This window comes from Syzygium oleosum, unplaced genomic scaffold (genome assembly GCF_021117445.2).
Source record: "Syzygium oleosum isolate NSW1041296 unplaced genomic scaffold, Sole_v2.1 Sole_v2.09, whole genome shotgun sequence".
NCBI classification, from domain to species: Eukaryota; Viridiplantae; Streptophyta; class Magnoliopsida; order Myrtales; family Myrtaceae; genus Syzygium; species Syzygium oleosum.
The window spans coordinates 3,235,126-3,254,017 of NW_026607493.1; the positions used below are offsets into that span (position 1 = coordinate 3,235,126).

Sequence of the window (18,892 nt, forward strand, 5' to 3'; positions counted from 1 at the left end):
TTGGGCGTCTCACGTAAATTTCTCCATTTACTTTCAGTATAAAATGACAAAACTTCAAAATCAACTTTTGGCATTCCTTCACATGTCCTTGGCGAAGACTAAAAATCCTAAAAATTTGAGATTCGCCTGGATTTTTTTTGTCCTTTTTATTCTTTTCAATCAAAATCTTATGACTTATGCAATTTGATTTTTTTTTAAATCCAAAATATTTGCAATTTTCACTAAACATAAGTATCTATACGTAAATTTACAGATGATTTTTTCAAAACTTTATGAAATTTGGGTAGTAAATGCAGACTTTTGTTCGAGAATTTTTTTTTTCTTCCTTTTCTTGGTTTTTAATTTAGCTTCTAATGTCCGGTCCGAGGACCGCCACTCCGGATCTGACGAGAATAAAATATTTTAATAAAAAATATTTTACCGGTCATGGCCGGCGACCAGGCCATGGCCATAAAAAGAAAAAAATATATTTTTAATAAAAAAATTTATTAATAAAAAAATATTTTACCCGCCATGGCCGGTGATCGAGGCCATGGCAAAAAAAGAAAAAAATATATATTTTTAATAAAAATATTTTAATAAAAATATTATTAATAAAAAAAATATTTTACCGGTCATGGACATGGACAAGGCCATGGCCAAAAAAAATAAAAATGTATATTTTTAATAAAAATATTTTTAAAAAAATTATTAATAAAAAAAATATTTCTGAGGCCATTGCCGACGATCAGGCCATGGCCAAAAAAAGAAAATTATATATTTTTAATAAAAATATTTTAATAAAAAAATATTTTACGGCCATGGCGGCGACCGAACCATGGCCAAAAAAATAAAAATATATATTTTTCATAAAAATATTTTAATAAAAATATTATTAATAAAAAAATATTTTACCGGCCATGGCCAGCAACCGTGCCATGGCCAAAAATAAAAATATATATTTTTAATAAAAATATTTTAATAAAAAATATTTTTAATAAAAAAATATTTTACCGGTAATGGCCGGCTACCAGGCCATGGAAAAAAAAAAGAAAAATACTTTTAATAAAAATATTATTAATAAAAAAATATTTTATCGGTCATGGCATGATGAAAGCAAGCTATGACCAAGAAGGAGGAAAAGAAAAAAAGAAAGAAATATTTAAAAATATTATTAATAAAAAGAAATTTTGTGGCGTTCCAAACGCATTTTGTTCTTTTCTATTCCGGTATGGAAGTTTGGGCCGTTAACAAACGCCTTTAAATGCTCGGGAATCAATTCCGGGCACGAGAATAAAAAGAATCATTTCGAGAGAATGCATTCGGGCGCATAATCGTTGTCATGCGCAGCCTAAAAATCCTAAAAATTTGAGATTCGCCTGGATTTTTTCTGTCCTTTTTATTCTTTTCAATCAAAATCTTATGACTTATGCAATTTGATTTTTTTTTAAATCCAAAATATTTGCAATTTTCACTAAACATAAGTATCTGTACGTAAATTTACAGATAATTTTTTCAAAACTTTATGAAATTTGGGTAGTAAATGCAGACTTTTGTTCGTGTTTTTTTTTTTTTGGTTGTTTCACTCGAGTCGAAACAAAATAGGCATTCGTAACCCTACGCAAAGCCTTCCTGAAATGGGTGGACATGCATTCGCATCAATCGATAGGGATTGCCAATAATATCGAGAGTTTATTTGGAATTTCACCTTTCTCGTGTTGTGAAATTTCACTTGAATAGTAAAAAAAAAGTCACAGTGAAGATGCAAAATAGGCTCTGAGCCTCCCGTTTGCACATGGACTGCCAGGAATAATTGCACCAGAGAAGAAAAAAGCAGTGCATGCGCCATTGATGCTTTATCCGGGCAATAGAGAGAAAGGAGGGAAAATGTGAGGGCGAAATCGGGAAAAATATTACATTTTCCCTTCATAAAAATAAGGGTCGATATCATCAAAAATCTCGAATGTATACACATTTTACTTTTTATTGAGGAGATAAGTGCATTATAAGTGCTAAAATTTGTCATAAAAGTACAATTGAGTCCTCAAATTTTCAAAAAGTGCAATTAAATCCTAAAACTTGTCAAATTGGTCTAATCTAAGTTCTTACGTTGATTGCACTTTTTGAAAGTTTTAGGATCAATTATACTTTGGTGACAAGTTTTAAGACTTGCAATGCACTTATTTTTATATTAATTTTTGTGTTGCAAAAATCTCAAATTGATATACTCGTGACAAATCTATCAAAATCCTAGGACAAAAATATGGATTTTAGCATATTATCGAAACGTGAATGAGCTTTTAGGGAAAAATTACTACATATTAGCACTTTTTTTTTTCCAATCTTGGTTCATTTTCTTCGGATATGGCTTTCCCAGAACATCGTTTAGGAGACTCATTTATGTCGAGTTTCCACATCGAATCCGTGTCACGCGCTAATCATCCAAGTGGTTTGCCACGTGCGTTTCCACATTAGCAAGTTAGCAGGGATATTGGACGGAAACCAACAAATAGTAGATCCATCATGCGCATGCCGGTTCGAGGTTTTCTTCGCACCACGAAAGTTAATTTGGGTTAAACATGACGCCAGAGGACACGTCTGTCATTTTTGGTGGTGCAAACCCTAAACATAATTTTTGTTGTCAAAACTGTCATGCCACCTCTCATTTTCTGTCGCTCACTTTAGACAAAGTAGGAGTTTCTTTTACGCTCAACCCATCTTTTGTGTTAGCAAAATATCTCCGACCATGTGAAGATCCACACCTTGTGCCACGAGATGGATCGATCATCGATAGGAGTGATAGTACCTTTTTTCTTGAAAGTTTTAGGATTAATTACATTTTCGTGATAAGTTTTAAGACTTGCAATGCACTTATCTTTATATTAATTTTTGTGTTGCAAAAATCTCAAATTGATATACTCGTGACAAATCTATCAAAATCCTAGGACAAAAATATGGATTTTAGCATATTATCAAAACACGAATGAGCTTTTAGGGAAAAATTAGTACATATTAGCACCTTTTTTTTGTTTTTTTTTTCCAATCTTGGTTCATTTTCTTCATATCTGGCTTTCCTAGAACGTCGTTTAAGAGACCCATTTATGTCGAGTTTCCACATCGAATCCGTGTCACGCGCTGATCATCCAAGTGGTTTGCCACATGCGCTACCACATTAGCAAGTTAGCAAGGATATTGGATGGAAGCCAACAAATAGTAGATCCATCATGTGTATGCCGGTTCGAGGTTTTCTTCGCACCACGAAAATTAATTTGGGTTAAACACGACGCCGGAGGACACGTTTGTCATTTTTGGCGGTGCAAACCCTAAACATAATTTTTGTTTCAAAATTGTCATGCCACCTCTCATTTTCTGTCACTCACTTTAGACAAAGTAGGAGTTTCTTTTACGCTCAACCCATCTTTCGTGTTAGCAAAATATCTCCGACCATGTGAAGATCCACACCTTGTGCCACGAGATGGATCAATCATCGATAGGAGCGATAGTACCTTTTTTCTTGAAAGTTTTAGGATAAATTACATTTTCGTGACAAGTTTTAATACTTGTAATGCACTTATCTTTATATTAATTTTTGTGTTGCAAAAATCCCAAATCGATATACTCGTGACAAATCTATCAAAATTCTAGGACAAAAATATGGATTTTAGCATATTATCGAAAAACGAATGAGCTTTTAGGGAAAATATAGTACTTATTAGCACTTTTTTTTTTTTTTTCAATCTTGATTCATTTTCTTCGGATTGGCTTTCCCATAACGTCGTTTAAGAGACCCATTTATGTCGAGTTTCCACATCGAATTCGTGTCACACGCTGATCATCCAAGTGGTTTGCCACGTGCGTTTCCACGTTAGCAAGTTAGCAGGGATATTGGACGGAAGCCAACAAATAGTAGATCCATCACGCGCATGCCGGTTCGAAGTTTTCTTCGCACCACGAAAATTAATTTGGGTTTAAACACGACGCCGGAGGGCACGCCTGTCATCTTTGGTGGTGCAAACCCTAAATATAATTTTTGTTGTCAAAACTGTCATGCCACCTCTCATTTTCTGTCGCTCACTTTAGACAAAGTAGGAGTTTCTTTTATGCTCAACCCATCTTTCGTGTTAGCAAATTATCTCCGACCATGTGAAGATCCACACCTTGTGCCACGAGATGGATCAATCATCGATAGGAGCGACAACACCTTTTTTCTTGAAAGTTTTAAAACTTCATTGTACTTTTGTGATAAGTTTTATAACTTCTAGTATATTTATCTCTATATTAAATTCCGTGTCGCAAAGAATCCAATATCGACATACTCGTGACAAATCTATCAAAATATTAGGGCATAGACATGGATTTTAGCATATTATCAAAACATGAATGAGCTTTTAGGGAAAAATTAGTAGATTTCAACACCATTTTTTTTCTTTCCAATCTTGGCTCATTTTATGCGGATCTGGCTTCTCCATAACGTCGTTTAAGAGACCTATTCGTGTCAAGCTTCCACATCGGATGCGCGTCATGCACCGATCATCCGAGCGGTTTGCCGCGCGCGTTTCCACATCAGCAAGGGATTATTGGACGGAAGCTAACGGATGTTAAATCCGTCATGGGCGTGCCGGTTCGAATTTTTCTTCGTGCCACGAAAATTAATTTAAAATAAACACGACGCCAGAGCACCCGTTCGTCGTCTTTGGTGGTACAGACCCTTTTGCATTTTCATGCCACTTTTTCCATATTCTTCCACACTCTCCTTGGACAAAAGCATTAGCTAGTTTCTTTTACGCTGAACCTGAACCCGAACCCCATCTTTCGCGTTGGCAAAAGGTATCTCCGACCATGTGAAGAAGATCCACCACGACTTCCACCACGAGATGGATCGACCATCGATGGCAGCGACAAACACCTTTTGCCTTATTATAATCACGAATGCTTTGGGCCCACCCTCACGATGCTAATTATTGACTAATCTGATAGTGCGATTACAAACGGGATTTGATGCCATTGTCGCTTTTGTCCAAAATTGAGTAAGACATACATATTATTATTATTATTATATCCACCTCTCTCTTTTTTATAATCACTTCGCTTTAATATAAAAAAAGGCTAATACCATGAAAAACCCTAATTGATATGTCCGTGACAAATATACCCCAAACTAATTTTTTGATCATGAAAAACCCCAAACTGATATACCTGTGATATATTTACTCTAAACTATTTCAAAATCAGTACATTTGTGACAAATTTACCCCCCGTTAAATTGGATAGATATCATGAAAAATCACAAAAATGGTACACTTGTGACAGACGGAGGGTGAAACCCCAAGCTGGTACACCGGTCAACTGCCACGTGTCATCCAACTAAAAAATACGACAGTAAAATTTAACGGAAACTAACGGAGGGTAAAATTGTCACATGTGTACCGGTTTGGGGGTTTTCCGTAGTAAAAAATTAGTTTGGGGCAAATTTATCGTAAATATACCGGTTTTGAATTTTTCTTAGTATTAATCCTTAATACAAACAACTTGGAAAAGAAGGAGTCTTGCTTGTTTCCAAATGACGTCAGCATTCGGCGAAAGCCATGCGTCACCAAGAATCGGTCGGCAGACGTCTTCTTCTTCGTCTTCTTCGTCGTCGTCTTCTTCTTCGTCTTCTTCGTCGTCTTCTTCTTCTTCATCTTTTTTATAATTTTTATTATTTTATAGTACTGTACACTGTTACCCACCTTCTCCTTGGAATTTTATCACCTACTCGGCGATTTTTTTCCCCTATTTATTATTACTTTTGTATTTATGGCCCGAAGACCTTGCGGATTTTTCGTCAACCGGATGTCTATTTTCTGCGCTTGTTTTTTCGTCATTTTACTGAGCGTCAATTTCTCGCGATTGTTTTAGTGGGAAGGCACGAGCTAAAGTGAGAAGACTTGCAAAATGACTTACTGGCCTTCTTCTTCTTCTTTTATTTAAAAGAAAAGGCCATGGAAATGGAGATAAATGTTCGGATGTGTCGACGGAGCAAGAGTAGGAATTTACTCGATCCAAAATAGGTTTTTGATATGGATTAGGTTATTGGACTACGTCCCGGATGTATATTTCGAGATAATTTCTGTCACGGAGGCCGAGAATGTGACTGCGAATTAGACTCGTCAAACGGATTGATCGGGTCGAAAATGGTCTCACCTAAAGAGACCCATTCAACCCGTTTTGACCAAATTCCATAAAACTTAAATTTAGTGACCTATACCCGACCAATATTATTAAAACGGTTTTATATTTAACCTAATTTAGGAAAAGTTACATTCAAACTGAGGCGAGAATACGAAGTTGGTGAGTACGAGATCAAGTGAGGCTAGAGAGAATCATAGATGCGGGTTAGGTCTAAATAAGTTGTAAATCCATTTATGACTCATTTACTAAATATAATTAATCCATATAACAACTCAGGTTAAGTCAATTGAGTTTACGACCCATTTTGACAAGTCTATTGCGAATGAAAATTAGTCCGGGATACAACGATAATAACAACAAAGGAAGGGTTGGCCAATGCTATTCTTGTATTGCATTTTCTTGTTTGATGGACGAGTGTGTTTCGCGTGATTAACCCATCAGACGGCCTCAATAATGTACCCAAGAAAGAGATGCGTCCGACTTTGGCGTAAAGTACAGTGTAAAAAAGGAAATGACGGACATGAAAACGATGGAGCATCACCAGTCTGACCGTGCGCAACCTTACGTTACACGCTTCCGGAGCGTCACGAAGAAGCATCCTCGAAGCAACCTCGAAAGCAAGCCGGGCTTTGTTAGGCCTAGACAGTGTGTGTTTTGTGTGCGTCATTATTGCTCTTCATGTGCTTCCAAAGTCAATAATGGCCGAGACGGAAACCCCAGATCTTCCAACGGGAATTCGCGGAAGCAAGAAGAGGAAGGCAATGGTTCCCCGTGACCGCGAAAGAGAAGAACGTTTGGTTGTCGTTGGCGGCGACGGCGACGATGAGGAGAAGAAGATCGAGGAGTTCTTCGCCCTAGTCAAGAACTTTCGCGAGGCTCGCGATCGCTTGGCCCGCTCGAGGCCGGCCACGGCCTCGGCCGCGGGTAAAGCCGACCGTTCGGATGCTGATCATCACAAGAGGAGGAGGCAGGTGAAGGACCACGTTTCCGCTTGGGATCCATGTTTCCAACGTGAAGACTTCGTGGAAGAAGCTGTGCTCATGGAGAAGGCCATGAAAACCCTAGCTTTCGGTCCATCAAGATCAGCTCGAGATGGAGCTGAAAACAATGGAGAAGGAGGAGGCTTGGATCTCAGGCTCTCACTTTAAATTAGTAAATTAGAGTTTTTTTATTGTTTTAAAAAAAAATATATTGTCATGTAAGAGTCTCTAAAAGTTATGTAAATTCACAAGTTTGGTTTGTCAAGTGGTTTTCCGGTTATTACATCTAACATCTATTTTCTCTCCCTCAATAATATTCTCCATCTGGCACACCCATATTAGTGAGTTGCGACTAATGATTTTAGACATAGCTTGACTCTTAAAAGTTAAATGCATTCACGTACCAATACCAATGATAAAATTAACGACCGTAACAAAATAAAGGTGCAGGGGATACTGTCTAACTGGTCAAAAGCATACCACATCAAGAATTCATTGGAATTTCGCGTAATTTCGCGCAATTACTTTTGTCGCCACTTATATTTTGCCGTACCATTTCACCTTGATTTCATAACAATCGGTGAAAAATATGAAAGGGTATAATCGGGGGCTTTCGCGTGGCGCGAGCCTAATGGCTCAGTCAAGATATTTAAATAGGAATGCCTTTAAAAAAAGTGAAAAGCTTTCTAACCTCATAAAAAAATTTATTCCTTTGTCTATAAGTAAGAGAACTTTGGACCTGAGTATATCCTCAAACTATTTCGTCTGAACTCTGGAACGTTAAACTCGGGAGCATTTCCCCCTGGGGTGAGGGAAGAAAAACTATCCCTCAACCACGGAGGGCTGGGCGTGCTAGTTACTCTACATTACATGGAGTTTTGCTCACGTCTCCATTTGGACGAATAAAAACTCATGGCCTGTTAAAATCAGAAATGCAATCCTGTCAGGCCGTCATGTGTATATACATGGACAGCACGGGGCGGCTCCAATCGGAAGCACGTGCTTCCTCTGCTTCGGTGAGGTACCCTCGTAACACCACCAAGGATCCAAGGCAAACTCTCGGTTAATTTGATGGCTCGGTCAATATCTAATCACGAACGCCTTCAAAAAAAAAAAGCGAAAAAGCTCTCTAATCTCGAAAAAAAATAAAAAAATGATTCCTTTGTCTCTAAGCATGAGAACTTTATGATAAGTAGGTGAATCTATACCCACTCACGGTTAGTAGCTTTCGAGCTTTATCGTGAGCCAGCAAATAAAGGAGGAATCGAGTGCTGTTTTAAAAGGACACGCAAAACCTTTTTTAGGGAAGTTTCCGGGTGTCCCTTATGAATATATTTGAATGTGATTTCGTATGATCGTGCGTTGGATATTCTAATCTCGACGAGCAAAATATTAAATTCCGTGTCATCAATGCCACCCAATTTCCGATGGAAAGCAACCTTCGATATTCCCGATCTAAATGACTAGGAAAATTGGTACGAAACGCCGTGCAAAGATTTAAATATAAATGTTTGAATTCTCGGACTAATTTAAAATATAATATTAAATGCTTGTGAATTGAGAAAGAAATTTATGCTCCGTCTATTTTGCGAAAAGTGAATGGTTTAAAAAAATATTTTCTAAAAAATGACCGTCTGTATCGTTCGCAAAAATTAATGAACGGAAAATATTTTCATCATCCATAAAAAAATAGATATAAATTATTATCGGTAATAAAAAAAATTTCATTGATTAATTATTTCAAGCGATACAAGTGATCATTTTTAGAAAGATATTTTTCAAATCATTCATTACAAACCGTGCCTAAATTAGCAACGATTTTACTTGTTAGGCCTACTTTGAGACTCGAGGGTACCAAGGTAATTTATGGGGTAGGCACCAAAATTTAAAAGTCGATTCTTTATATATTATAGATAAATAGATAGATCTAGGCCTTTTGTGGAACTTACTGATTAAAGTTTGAGGTAGAAATCATCATTTGAGTTCGCTTTATGTAATAGAGAGATTTAGGGCTATCAAAAGAAGGCACAAGCGGCATATAAAATGAAAAAAAAAATACAAAAGAAAAGAAAACAAAGCACGATTTCAATTATTTCAGTGGATAAAAGTAAATTCTCAGAGAACAGGAAACATTTAAACTAATAGAAGAGAATTTATCGGGAGCTTAGAGAATAGCATGATTATTTTGTTGGCCCCGGAAGCTATTGGTTTTTAAGTAGGGCCATCGAAATTAAATTACGATCTACACTGTTCTAGATTAGGGCCACATACATAGGTCAATGAACAAACTCGTTAGATCCATTGCTAAATTCAGAGCATACCTTCTTCAGAGAGGCGTCTTTGGTGCACCCGGTGCACATCGCATCTCGATTCTCGGAGGTTTCACGCTGAATCGACCAACATCGACGGTCCATGATGCATTAGGCTCGTATGCATCCGGATCGCGTCGGAATTCTTTCGGGGCCATCCCGTGTAAAACGATTCCTCCCATGAATCGTTGGTCACGAGACTCGTGACTCACGGTCCCAGCAAAAACATGTGTGCCGTCGTCCACTGGGAACGATCATGACTCCAGCTTTCCATAAATTTTGACCGTACTTTGCTTTTTACCTTTTTTTTATATATTTATTTTCGGTGAATAAATCCAAAATATCAAGACGACATAGAAAAAGCAAGGTGCAAAATTGCAAGTTTTAGTCGTCTTGGCTGTACTTTCTCTCTCTCTCTCTATTTTTTTTCGGTCTTTGGCTTTTTGCATGCTAATGTAAGGTCTGAATACTAATAACCTATGAAACCAGCTACTTTTAGTCGTGCCAAGTCACGAAAAAATGAACAAAAAATTCTAACCGATTCGATTAATTAGCACACGTGAATGTTTTATTATAAAGGGAAAACGGCATGAATGGTCATTGAACTTTGTCCCAATATCTAATGCAGTTCCCGAAATTTTAATTTGTTCAGGGTGGTTTTTAAATTTTTGGTTCATATTCGAAGTAGTTCCTAAACTATATGAAAATAATTAATGTTGTATAAAGTTCATTGACCATATTGAACAAATTAAAAAGTTTAGCGACTATATTGCTCATTGAACCAAAATTTGTGGACCACTCGTGTCATTATCTTTATTATAATCGTCTGTATGATACTTTTCTTAATCATATTTAATAAAAAAGGAATTTGTCAATTCGAAGACATCGATGGATTTATTGCTTTTAGGTGTTGGGGGTAAGTGTCGCGAGCGACCCTTTAGCGAAATCCGAGGAAAAAGTTGGTCGCCGGTGCTTCGCCGGCGGACCTAACCGTCGGTTTTTCCTTTGCTTTTGACAACTTGGCCGCGGTGACGACAGCTAGTGACGCGCCGCCTGTTCACGCGGAGTTGTTGGAACATCGCTCCGGCTCTTGACGTGTCGTGTTCAGGCGGATTTATCAACTCCCCAAGCCCATCGTCCAAGTCGATGACGTCGCCCCTGCCCACGTCAGCAATGCGCTGCTTTGCGCGGCCCCCCGAGCCATCGTGACGTTTCCGAGGTGACGTCATCACGCGGATTTCTTTCCTTTCTTCTGAAATTACGTAAAGCCCCCCCCCTCTGCTTTGAAGGTATTTACGTATTTTGCCACCGAGCGCAAGAAAATCTCTTCGCTCGGAATGGCAAAAACGTACGCGACGGAAAGTGGCCGGAGGTTCGCGGGCGTAACGGGGGCGAGAACTCACGGCGACTCCCGCGCCACGGTGCCTGCTGAGATCGGCGGTGACTTCGTCTCCTCGTACTGATACGTGCAGCATTGGTGAGCCTTCGAGGGACCGGGAAAAGCGACACGACCCACGGGCGTTAGTTTGTTAAATTTGAGCCGGACATTACTCGAATGGTCTGATAGAAAATAAATGCCTTGCGTTAATGTTCGAAAACGTTTCCATAAACGCATTCCGAAACAGTTGCTTAGGAGATGTCAATGGAGATTTTATTTTTGTGATTGTGATTTGTGTTCAAATGGGCTTAAAATTATAGGGTTAATATCACGAAAAAACCCAAACTGATACACCTGTGATAAATTTACCTCAAACTAATTTTTTTATCACAAAAAATCCCAATCCGGTACATTTGTGGCAAATTTACCCTCTGTTGGCTTCTGTTAAATTTTACCGTCAAATTGCTAAACACGTGACAATTAACAGGTATACCATTTTGGAATTTTACCCTATATTTATCACAATTTTACTGATTCGTAATTTTTCGTGATATTAATTCAATTTAATGGAGGGTAAATTTGTCACGGATGTACTAATTCGGGGTTTTTGGTGATCAAAAAATTAATTCGTGAAAAATTTATCACACGTATATCAGTTTGACGTTTTTCGTCGTATTTACCCAAAAATTATATGGGATTGGACCATTTAATCCGGGTTCAAATGAGTGCAAAATTGAAATTGTCAGCCGGAGATTTTGGCTCCGTTCCCTGGATGGTGCGATCCTCGAGGGCAATACCGTCATTATCCCGCACCATGCGTGCTTCCTCTTTATAAATCGCTGGGTCCAGGGCAATAGAAGTCGAGGTTTCAAAGAGCGAGAAAAAAGAAAAGAGAGATTCAATAAACAAAGCCAAAGCGCTTCACTTTCCTGCGAAACTCCTCTCGGTTCGTATCGTTTGTCGCAGATCTCCGCCTCCGCTCCCGTCCCTCACAGCGTCGCGCCGAAATGCAGAGCGCGAAGAGCGAGAGGGACGCCGTGAAGCCCGAGGATCGTGGCGATCGCCGGCGAGGCGAGGGCGGAGAGGAGGAGGAAGAGGAGGAGGAGGAGGAGGAGGAGGAGGAGAAGATCGAGCAGTTCTTCGCGATCCTCAGGAACTACAGGGAGGCGCGGAACCAGAGGAAGATGGAGCTGATGGGGGAGCTGGAGGCGGAGGAGTCGAGGCGGAAGAGGAGGAGGCTGGCGGAACCGGACGGCGGGGAGCGGTGCTCGAGCTGGGTCCCGCGGTTCGAGCCGGAGGATTTCAGCGCCGACGTCGCATTCAGGAAGCGGCCTCTCCCTCTCCCTCTCCCTCTCCCACTCCCACATCCTCATCCTCCTCTGCTTCTGCCTCTGCCTCTGCCTCCGCCTCCGGCGACGGCGGTTTCGCCGGCGAAGGCGGTGGAGAGGGAGAGGAAGGTGAAGGACGATGGGTTGGAGCTCAAACTGACGATCTGATGGATATCGTCGTCCCCGGAGATATCGGAGGATCTGTTTCTTCCTTCCATGGCTCTTGTTTAGGAAACTGGAAAGTAGGAGATGATTCTGATCAAGCAATGCCCCCTTTTTTTTTTTTTGTCTGAAACTTCCGATCATCTCGGTTGAATCTCATCTTCATCTGTCTCTCTGTCTCTCTCTCTCTCTGTTGTATCGTTCGATCGGTGAATCAATGTGCAGTTGATTTCGAAGAACGGAACGACTCTGTTTCTCGTAGAGATCTTAAATTTCCTTAGAGAAAAGTAAAATACCGAAAATTTAAGGGACACCAACCAGGCTTGTCTAAAATCATTTTTATTCTTCACGTTTTATTTTAAGATATACCGAATCTCGTGTTACTGGTTTTTAGGTGCGTTCGTTTCGCCGAAAACGAGCTTTTGGGGAAAATATTTATCGAAAAATAATCGCTCAGAAAAATAAATAAATAAATTTTTTTCATCGCCCACGAAAATAATCAAGCATAAATTAATACGTAATATTTGGAATATACGTAGTTTTCTTTTTCTTTTTTTTGATCCGACTCGAGTAATCGACGTGGCATTTTCTTGCTCAAATTAATCTCTTTTTATGACCGGTTTGTTAAACGTATGAAAATAAATGAAAGAATTGAGAATGTACTTGGCAAATGGAAATCGCGACCATATGCGGGCGCTAACGCAGACGAGCAAGTCAAGTCTTCATGTAAATGCAAAGAAATAAAACGTAATCAGTCTACGATTAGTATCCCTCGCGAGCGAGGCTTTTTCCTTAGCAAGTCTTGTCTAAGAACGCGTGCATTGTACTTAATGAATAAAGGGCATGCGCGGTTGGTTAGGGCCGATTAATTAGTCCGTTAATTATGATTATCGCGGCCACTTGGCACCTCACAAGTTGCGCATATCTTAAGTAAGATGATTCTATCAGGATTAATGCCACGAAAACCTCAAGGTAGATTTGTGATGAATTTACTCCGAACTAATTTTTTGACCACCAAAATCTCCAAACCGGTACATCCGTGATAAATTTACCTTAAGCTAATTTTTTGACCACCAAAAATCCAAAACTGATTCATTTGTGACAAATTTACCCTCCATTAAATTGAATTAATACCACGAAAAATTACAAACCGGTATACCTGTGACAAACGGAGGGTAAAACCACAAACTGGTACACCCGTCAACTATCACGTGCCATCCAACTAAGAAATTTGACCGTTAAATTTAACGGAAACTAGCGGAGGGTAAAATTGTTACGGGTGTATCGGTTTGAGGGTTTTTTATGATAAAAAAATTAGTTTGGAATAACTTTATCATAAATGTACCGGTTTGAAATTTTTCGTGGTATTAACCCATTTTTATCAATACCCAAAGAGGAGGAACACGAGACTGTTTTGATTTCGTTCTCTAATTACAAATGCATTGGCAGGTCAACGAAAGTCATCCTGGTTGGAGTTAATTTAATCGAAATGCAGATTGACTTTGGAAAATCTCCGTCAAAACGACACGGCACGTGTTTAAGTCAAAACCGGACGGAGCAGTCTTCTCTTTCCTTGGGTTCATCGCGCAGCAGAGAAGACGTCTACGTCTCTTCTCCCGTAGCCCTCTAGATTCGAGCGTGGGAAACGATTTCGGGTTTAACGTCGTTCGAAAGTGTTGAACGGATACCTCGTGACCCTTTTCACTGTAGATCGATTCTCGTCCTACGAAAAAAAGATCAAATCGGTAGTCCCGATCCAAATCTATCATCCGTTAGCAATTCGTCGAGTGCCCCCGTAAAAGAATGCACTCGGGGTATCCCGATTTGAAAATCCCTCGGAAATCGAAGATCGATTTGAAGGGAAACGTGCCGTGAACAAATTTCGCCAAGCGACGACACAACTCGAAAGATCAGATCGGATCGCGACGTTACAGACGGCCGATCTAACATTTCCTTACGTGCATAGGATCGCGACACAACGGAAGAGTGGAGCCTGCAAAGTTAGACCATAATGGAGAGAACAAGCGAGAAGGGGGATTCGATGCCTTGCAGAAATGGCAACCCACGAGAGCGAGAGGCCTAAAGCTACAAGTCGTAGAGGCGGCAATTGTAGAGCGTACAAAAGTCCTGTTTTTCGCTCGGGCTACGGCTGCCTGTCGTCCATACAATAGTACTTTTGAGGAATGTGAATCTCTCGCTTTTTTGACGCGAAGCAAAAGGAGCGGGCAGCAAGGATGCCCCGTTTCTACGTAATAGAAAAAGTGCGTGGGGGCCGGGCCCTCCGGCGGATCATGAATTATAAAAAACTTAGTCTCGAGCGGACAAATGGTGGGTTCTATAGGACAAAACTCGAGGTTAAACGGCGACCGGACCTTTTGCGTTTTCCACGAACAAGCTTTCTAATTGGGGACGGGCAAATGGTCCGATCCGAACCGAACGTGCTAGCTTGATACGCGGGGTTTAGCTGGGGGTGGGTAATGGGTATAGGATACGTCATCTATTCTCGCGGAAAGGTTGGTGAATGCGACGTACATAGTATTCGGGACTAATTCCGCTGTATAAATTATATGATTAGCGACGTGTAAATGATCCATTTGTTAATGTGACATGCATTCCGATTAACTTTGCGTTTGAATCTTGAAATCCTCTCATTTCTGATTGACTTCTTCACGCGTTGCTTCCACCTAACCTAACCTGACTGGACATAATAAATGCCTTCTCCCAATACACAACCTGTCCATATAGATCCATGCTCACTCATTGGCGACATTCGATTAACTTTTAAATGAAAGCACGGCCTGGTGCTTTAATTCCCAAATAGGAATTTAGGCCACACGATACCGATGCGGGTGAGATTTAGCTGCTGCCCGGACACTTGGCGCGCTTTCGTGCGTCTCTAAATCACCCGCATGTTAGATTTACTTGAAAGAACTTACATGTTTAGACTAATCCAATCCCCTCCGTTTCTCCCCTCTTTGTACGTGTTGCCCCGTCATCGACCATCACGCATGTTGCCACCACGTCAGACCTCCACTCTATTAGAACATGTTGTATAATTTTGTAGGTTTTCCTTTACATCTCTTCTTTCTCTTTGGTCCCACATAGGAAGAATGCTAGGCTCCTTTACTCCTCTAAGCCTATATAAAGGCTTCTTATGTACATTGTTACTTACACCATGATAAGAGAATAAATACCATTCTCTTTTAATCTTTCTTTCTTATCATGGTATCAGAGCCAAGATCATTGTTTTGAAGAGTATGCTCTGCGGTTGCCATCAATTGGATCTTCCGCATCAGAAATTAAGACAATAAGCTCATTATTTTTTTTTTAAAGTATGCTCTGCGGTTGCCATAAATTGGATCTTCCGCATCAGAAATTAAGATAATGAGTTTAGGGCTTTTTTGCCATCATCCTTGCTCGTTCTAATCCATGCTTCTTCTTTCTCGATCCTTTCGATCACCTCAATCCATATTTCTAGCTTTGCTAGTGATTTCTTTTTCTGTCGTCATGGGTGATTCTAATGACCGTATTGACGTCAAACTCGATGGTTCAAACTATTCTCTTTGGAAACCATCGGCAATGGCAGCACTTGTTTACCGCGACTTGTTTGAGCATGTTGAGGGACTTTGTCCTTGTCCTGATGCTCTTAAAAGTGAATCATCTGATGAAGTTGCAAAACGTGCCGCTGAAATTTGAGCATGGAATGTTGCTAATCGAAAGGCATGGGCTATCATTTTTGGTTCCATTGATCCTGCTCTTCGCCCACAATTTTCTAATGTTGTTGAGGCGAAAAGTTTATGGGATCAGCTTGCCGAGATGTTCACCCAGACAGGGGACATTCGAGTTTATCAGTTGAAGCAAGAAGTTTACAGTGCTACGCAAGGGTCTCGCTCTATTCGAGATTTCTACAATTACATGCACTCACTTTGGAGTCAACTGGATATTCTTGCTCCTATTCTCTGCCCATCATGCCTGAACTGTACTCGGTGTCCATCTACTCGACTTCAGACTCAAGATAGGCATCGTCTACATTCTTTTCTTATGAAGCTCGGCTCTCCCTATGAAGGTGTTCGCAGCCAACTTCTTCACCGCTCTCCAAGACCATCCCTCCTTGACGCTGTCAAAGAATTATAGTCTGAGGAAACTCGTCTTGGTCTTCTTTCCTCCTCGGCAGTTTCTGATTCAACTGCTATTTTGGCTGCTCCACCACGTGTTCCGCCTACAGTTTTGGCTGCTCCACCACGTCCTTCGCCTACTCGTGGTCCTCGTTGCCTTTCATGTACGTATTGTCATCGTCCTGGTCATGACGAGTCACATTGTTGGAAGAAGAGGAATGCTTCACGCCTTTCTGCATTACCACGAGTCACTACCGCATCTCCAATCTCTCAACCTATTACTCTGGTTTCTCCCTCTACGGATGACCGTATTGTTGCTCTTGAGGCCCAACTTGCCCGTTTGAGTCCTTCTCTGCCCAGGTCTTTTCCCGATTCTGGTACTTCTACAACTCTCTCATCTGCTGGAAGCACCGCTGCAGCTACTCCACCTTCAGGTGATATTTCTACTACTTGGGTACTTGACTCAGGAGCTGCTAGACATATGTCTACTTCCACTGTTTTTCTCACTAAGCTCTCTGAGCTCAAGCAACCAGCATATTTCTTTACTGCTAATGGTTCTCCTCTACTAGCTACCCGACAAGGTACTCTTACTGTCTCTGAAGATTTCAATGTCCCTGATGTGTTACATGTTCCCTCTTTGGCTCTCAATTTATTATCTGTTGGACAACTCACCGATGCTGGATATACCGTAAGCTTTACAAATAGCTCTTGCTTTGTGTAGGATTGTTTGAGTGGCAAGATGATTGGCAGGGGCAGTAGACGGGATGGACTTTATATTATGCAACATCTCCATCTTCCAACTTCCTCTCTTCCTCATCCTGTGTTGGCTACCCTCGATCTTGTTCGGTGGCATCAGCGTCTTGGACATATTCCGTCTTCTCGTCTCACCGTCCTTCACCAACAAGGTGCTTTGGGTCCTATTTCTTCTGGTAGTCTTCCTCCATGTTCTATCTGCCCTTTGGCCAAGCAATCTGCTAAGCCTTTTCCTGTTAGTAACTCTAGAACTAGTGCGATCTTCGATCTTGTTCATTCTGATGTTTGGGGTCCTGCCCCGCTCTCTTCGAAGAGTGGTTTCAAATATTATATATCTTTTATTGATGATTATTCTCGTTATACATGGGTCTATCTTATGCGTCAACGTAGTGATTTCTTTACCATCTATCAGTCTTTTACTTCCATGGTTTCCACACAATTTAATACAAAAATCAAAGTTTTCCGTTCAGATTCAGGGGGAGAATCTCTCTCTGGTGTCTTTTGTTCCCTCTTAGCTAGTGATGGTACACTTCCTCAGTTATCTTGTCCTGGGGTTCCAGCTCAAAATGGAGTTGCTGAACGCAAGCACCGTCATATTCTAGAGACCACTCGAGCTCTCTTACTTGGCACATCCGTTCCCACTGAGTTCTGGGTTGAGGCTCTTCTCACAGCTGTTCATCTAATTAATCGCCTACCCTCATCTGTTCTCCATCAAGACACCCCGTTTCGGCGTCTCTACTCTCGACCTCCTAGCTATAATCATCTTCGAGTTTTTGGATGTACTTGTTTTATCATTCTTCCACTCACTGAACGTACAAAGCTTACCGCCCGCTCTATCCCATGTGCATTCTTGGGTTACAGCACTGAGCACAAATGTTATCGTTGTTATGACCCAAATGCGCGACGTGTACGTATTTCTCGTGATGTTACGTTTCATGAACACATCCCTTTCTTTTCAACAAATACTACACCTCATGTTTCGTCTCCTGTTCCATTTATGAATTTTCCTGTTGATCCTCTACCTAATCCTTCTAGTCCCTCTTCTACATCGGATCTAGATATATTGCCACCTTCTCCATCTTCACCTATCCCTTGTTCTGCACCTCCTGCTGTATCTGCCCTCGACGATTCTGCACAACTAGAGCCACGTCGTAATCCTCCTCGAGATCGGCGTCCACACGCCCGGTATGTTTCTTGCTACTTCTTATTCTACCGAGTTTGGATCCTTTTTAGCTGCTGTTCATGCTGTACAAGAACCTAATAGTTATCGCGAGGCAGTTCAGCATGTAGAATGGCGCCAGGCTATGTCTGAGGAACTCTCGGCTTTGGAGAGTACTGGTACTTGGGAGCTTGTGCCTCTTCCTCCAAGTCGCTCCCTCGTATCTTGCCGATGGATATATAAGATTAAGACTCGTTCTGATGGCAGTATTGAGCGTTACAAAGCTCGTCTGGTTGCTCGAGGTTTCTCGCAAGAGTATGGTATCGACTATGAGGAGACCTTTGCTCCCGTAGCAAAGATGACATCTGTCCGTGCTTTATTAGCTGTTGTTTCAATTCGTAGTTGGCATCTCTTTCAGTTTGATGTGAAGAATGCTTTTCTTCACGGTGATCTTTAGGAAGATATCTTTATGCAACCTCCGCCTGGTCTTGCTCATACCTCTGGACAGGTTTGCCGCTTGCGACGGGCTCTTTATATGGTCTCAAACAGGCCCCTCGT

At 40.7% G+C, this 18,892-nt stretch overlaps 1 protein-coding gene across 1 annotated transcript; it reads left to right on the forward strand.

Moving 5' to 3' along the window:
• The first annotated feature begins 11,669 nt into the window (after positions 1 to 11,669).
• On the forward strand, positions 11,670 to 12,412 carry LOC115673623 (uncharacterized). The gene has a single exon (XM_030595836.2). The coding sequence runs from the start codon at positions 11,825 to 11,827 to the stop codon at positions 12,311 to 12,313; it is 489 nt and encodes a 162-aa protein (XP_030451696.2). The 5' UTR covers positions 11,670 to 11,824; the 3' UTR covers positions 12,314 to 12,412.
• The last annotated feature ends 6,480 nt before the right edge of the window (positions 12,413 to 18,892 follow it).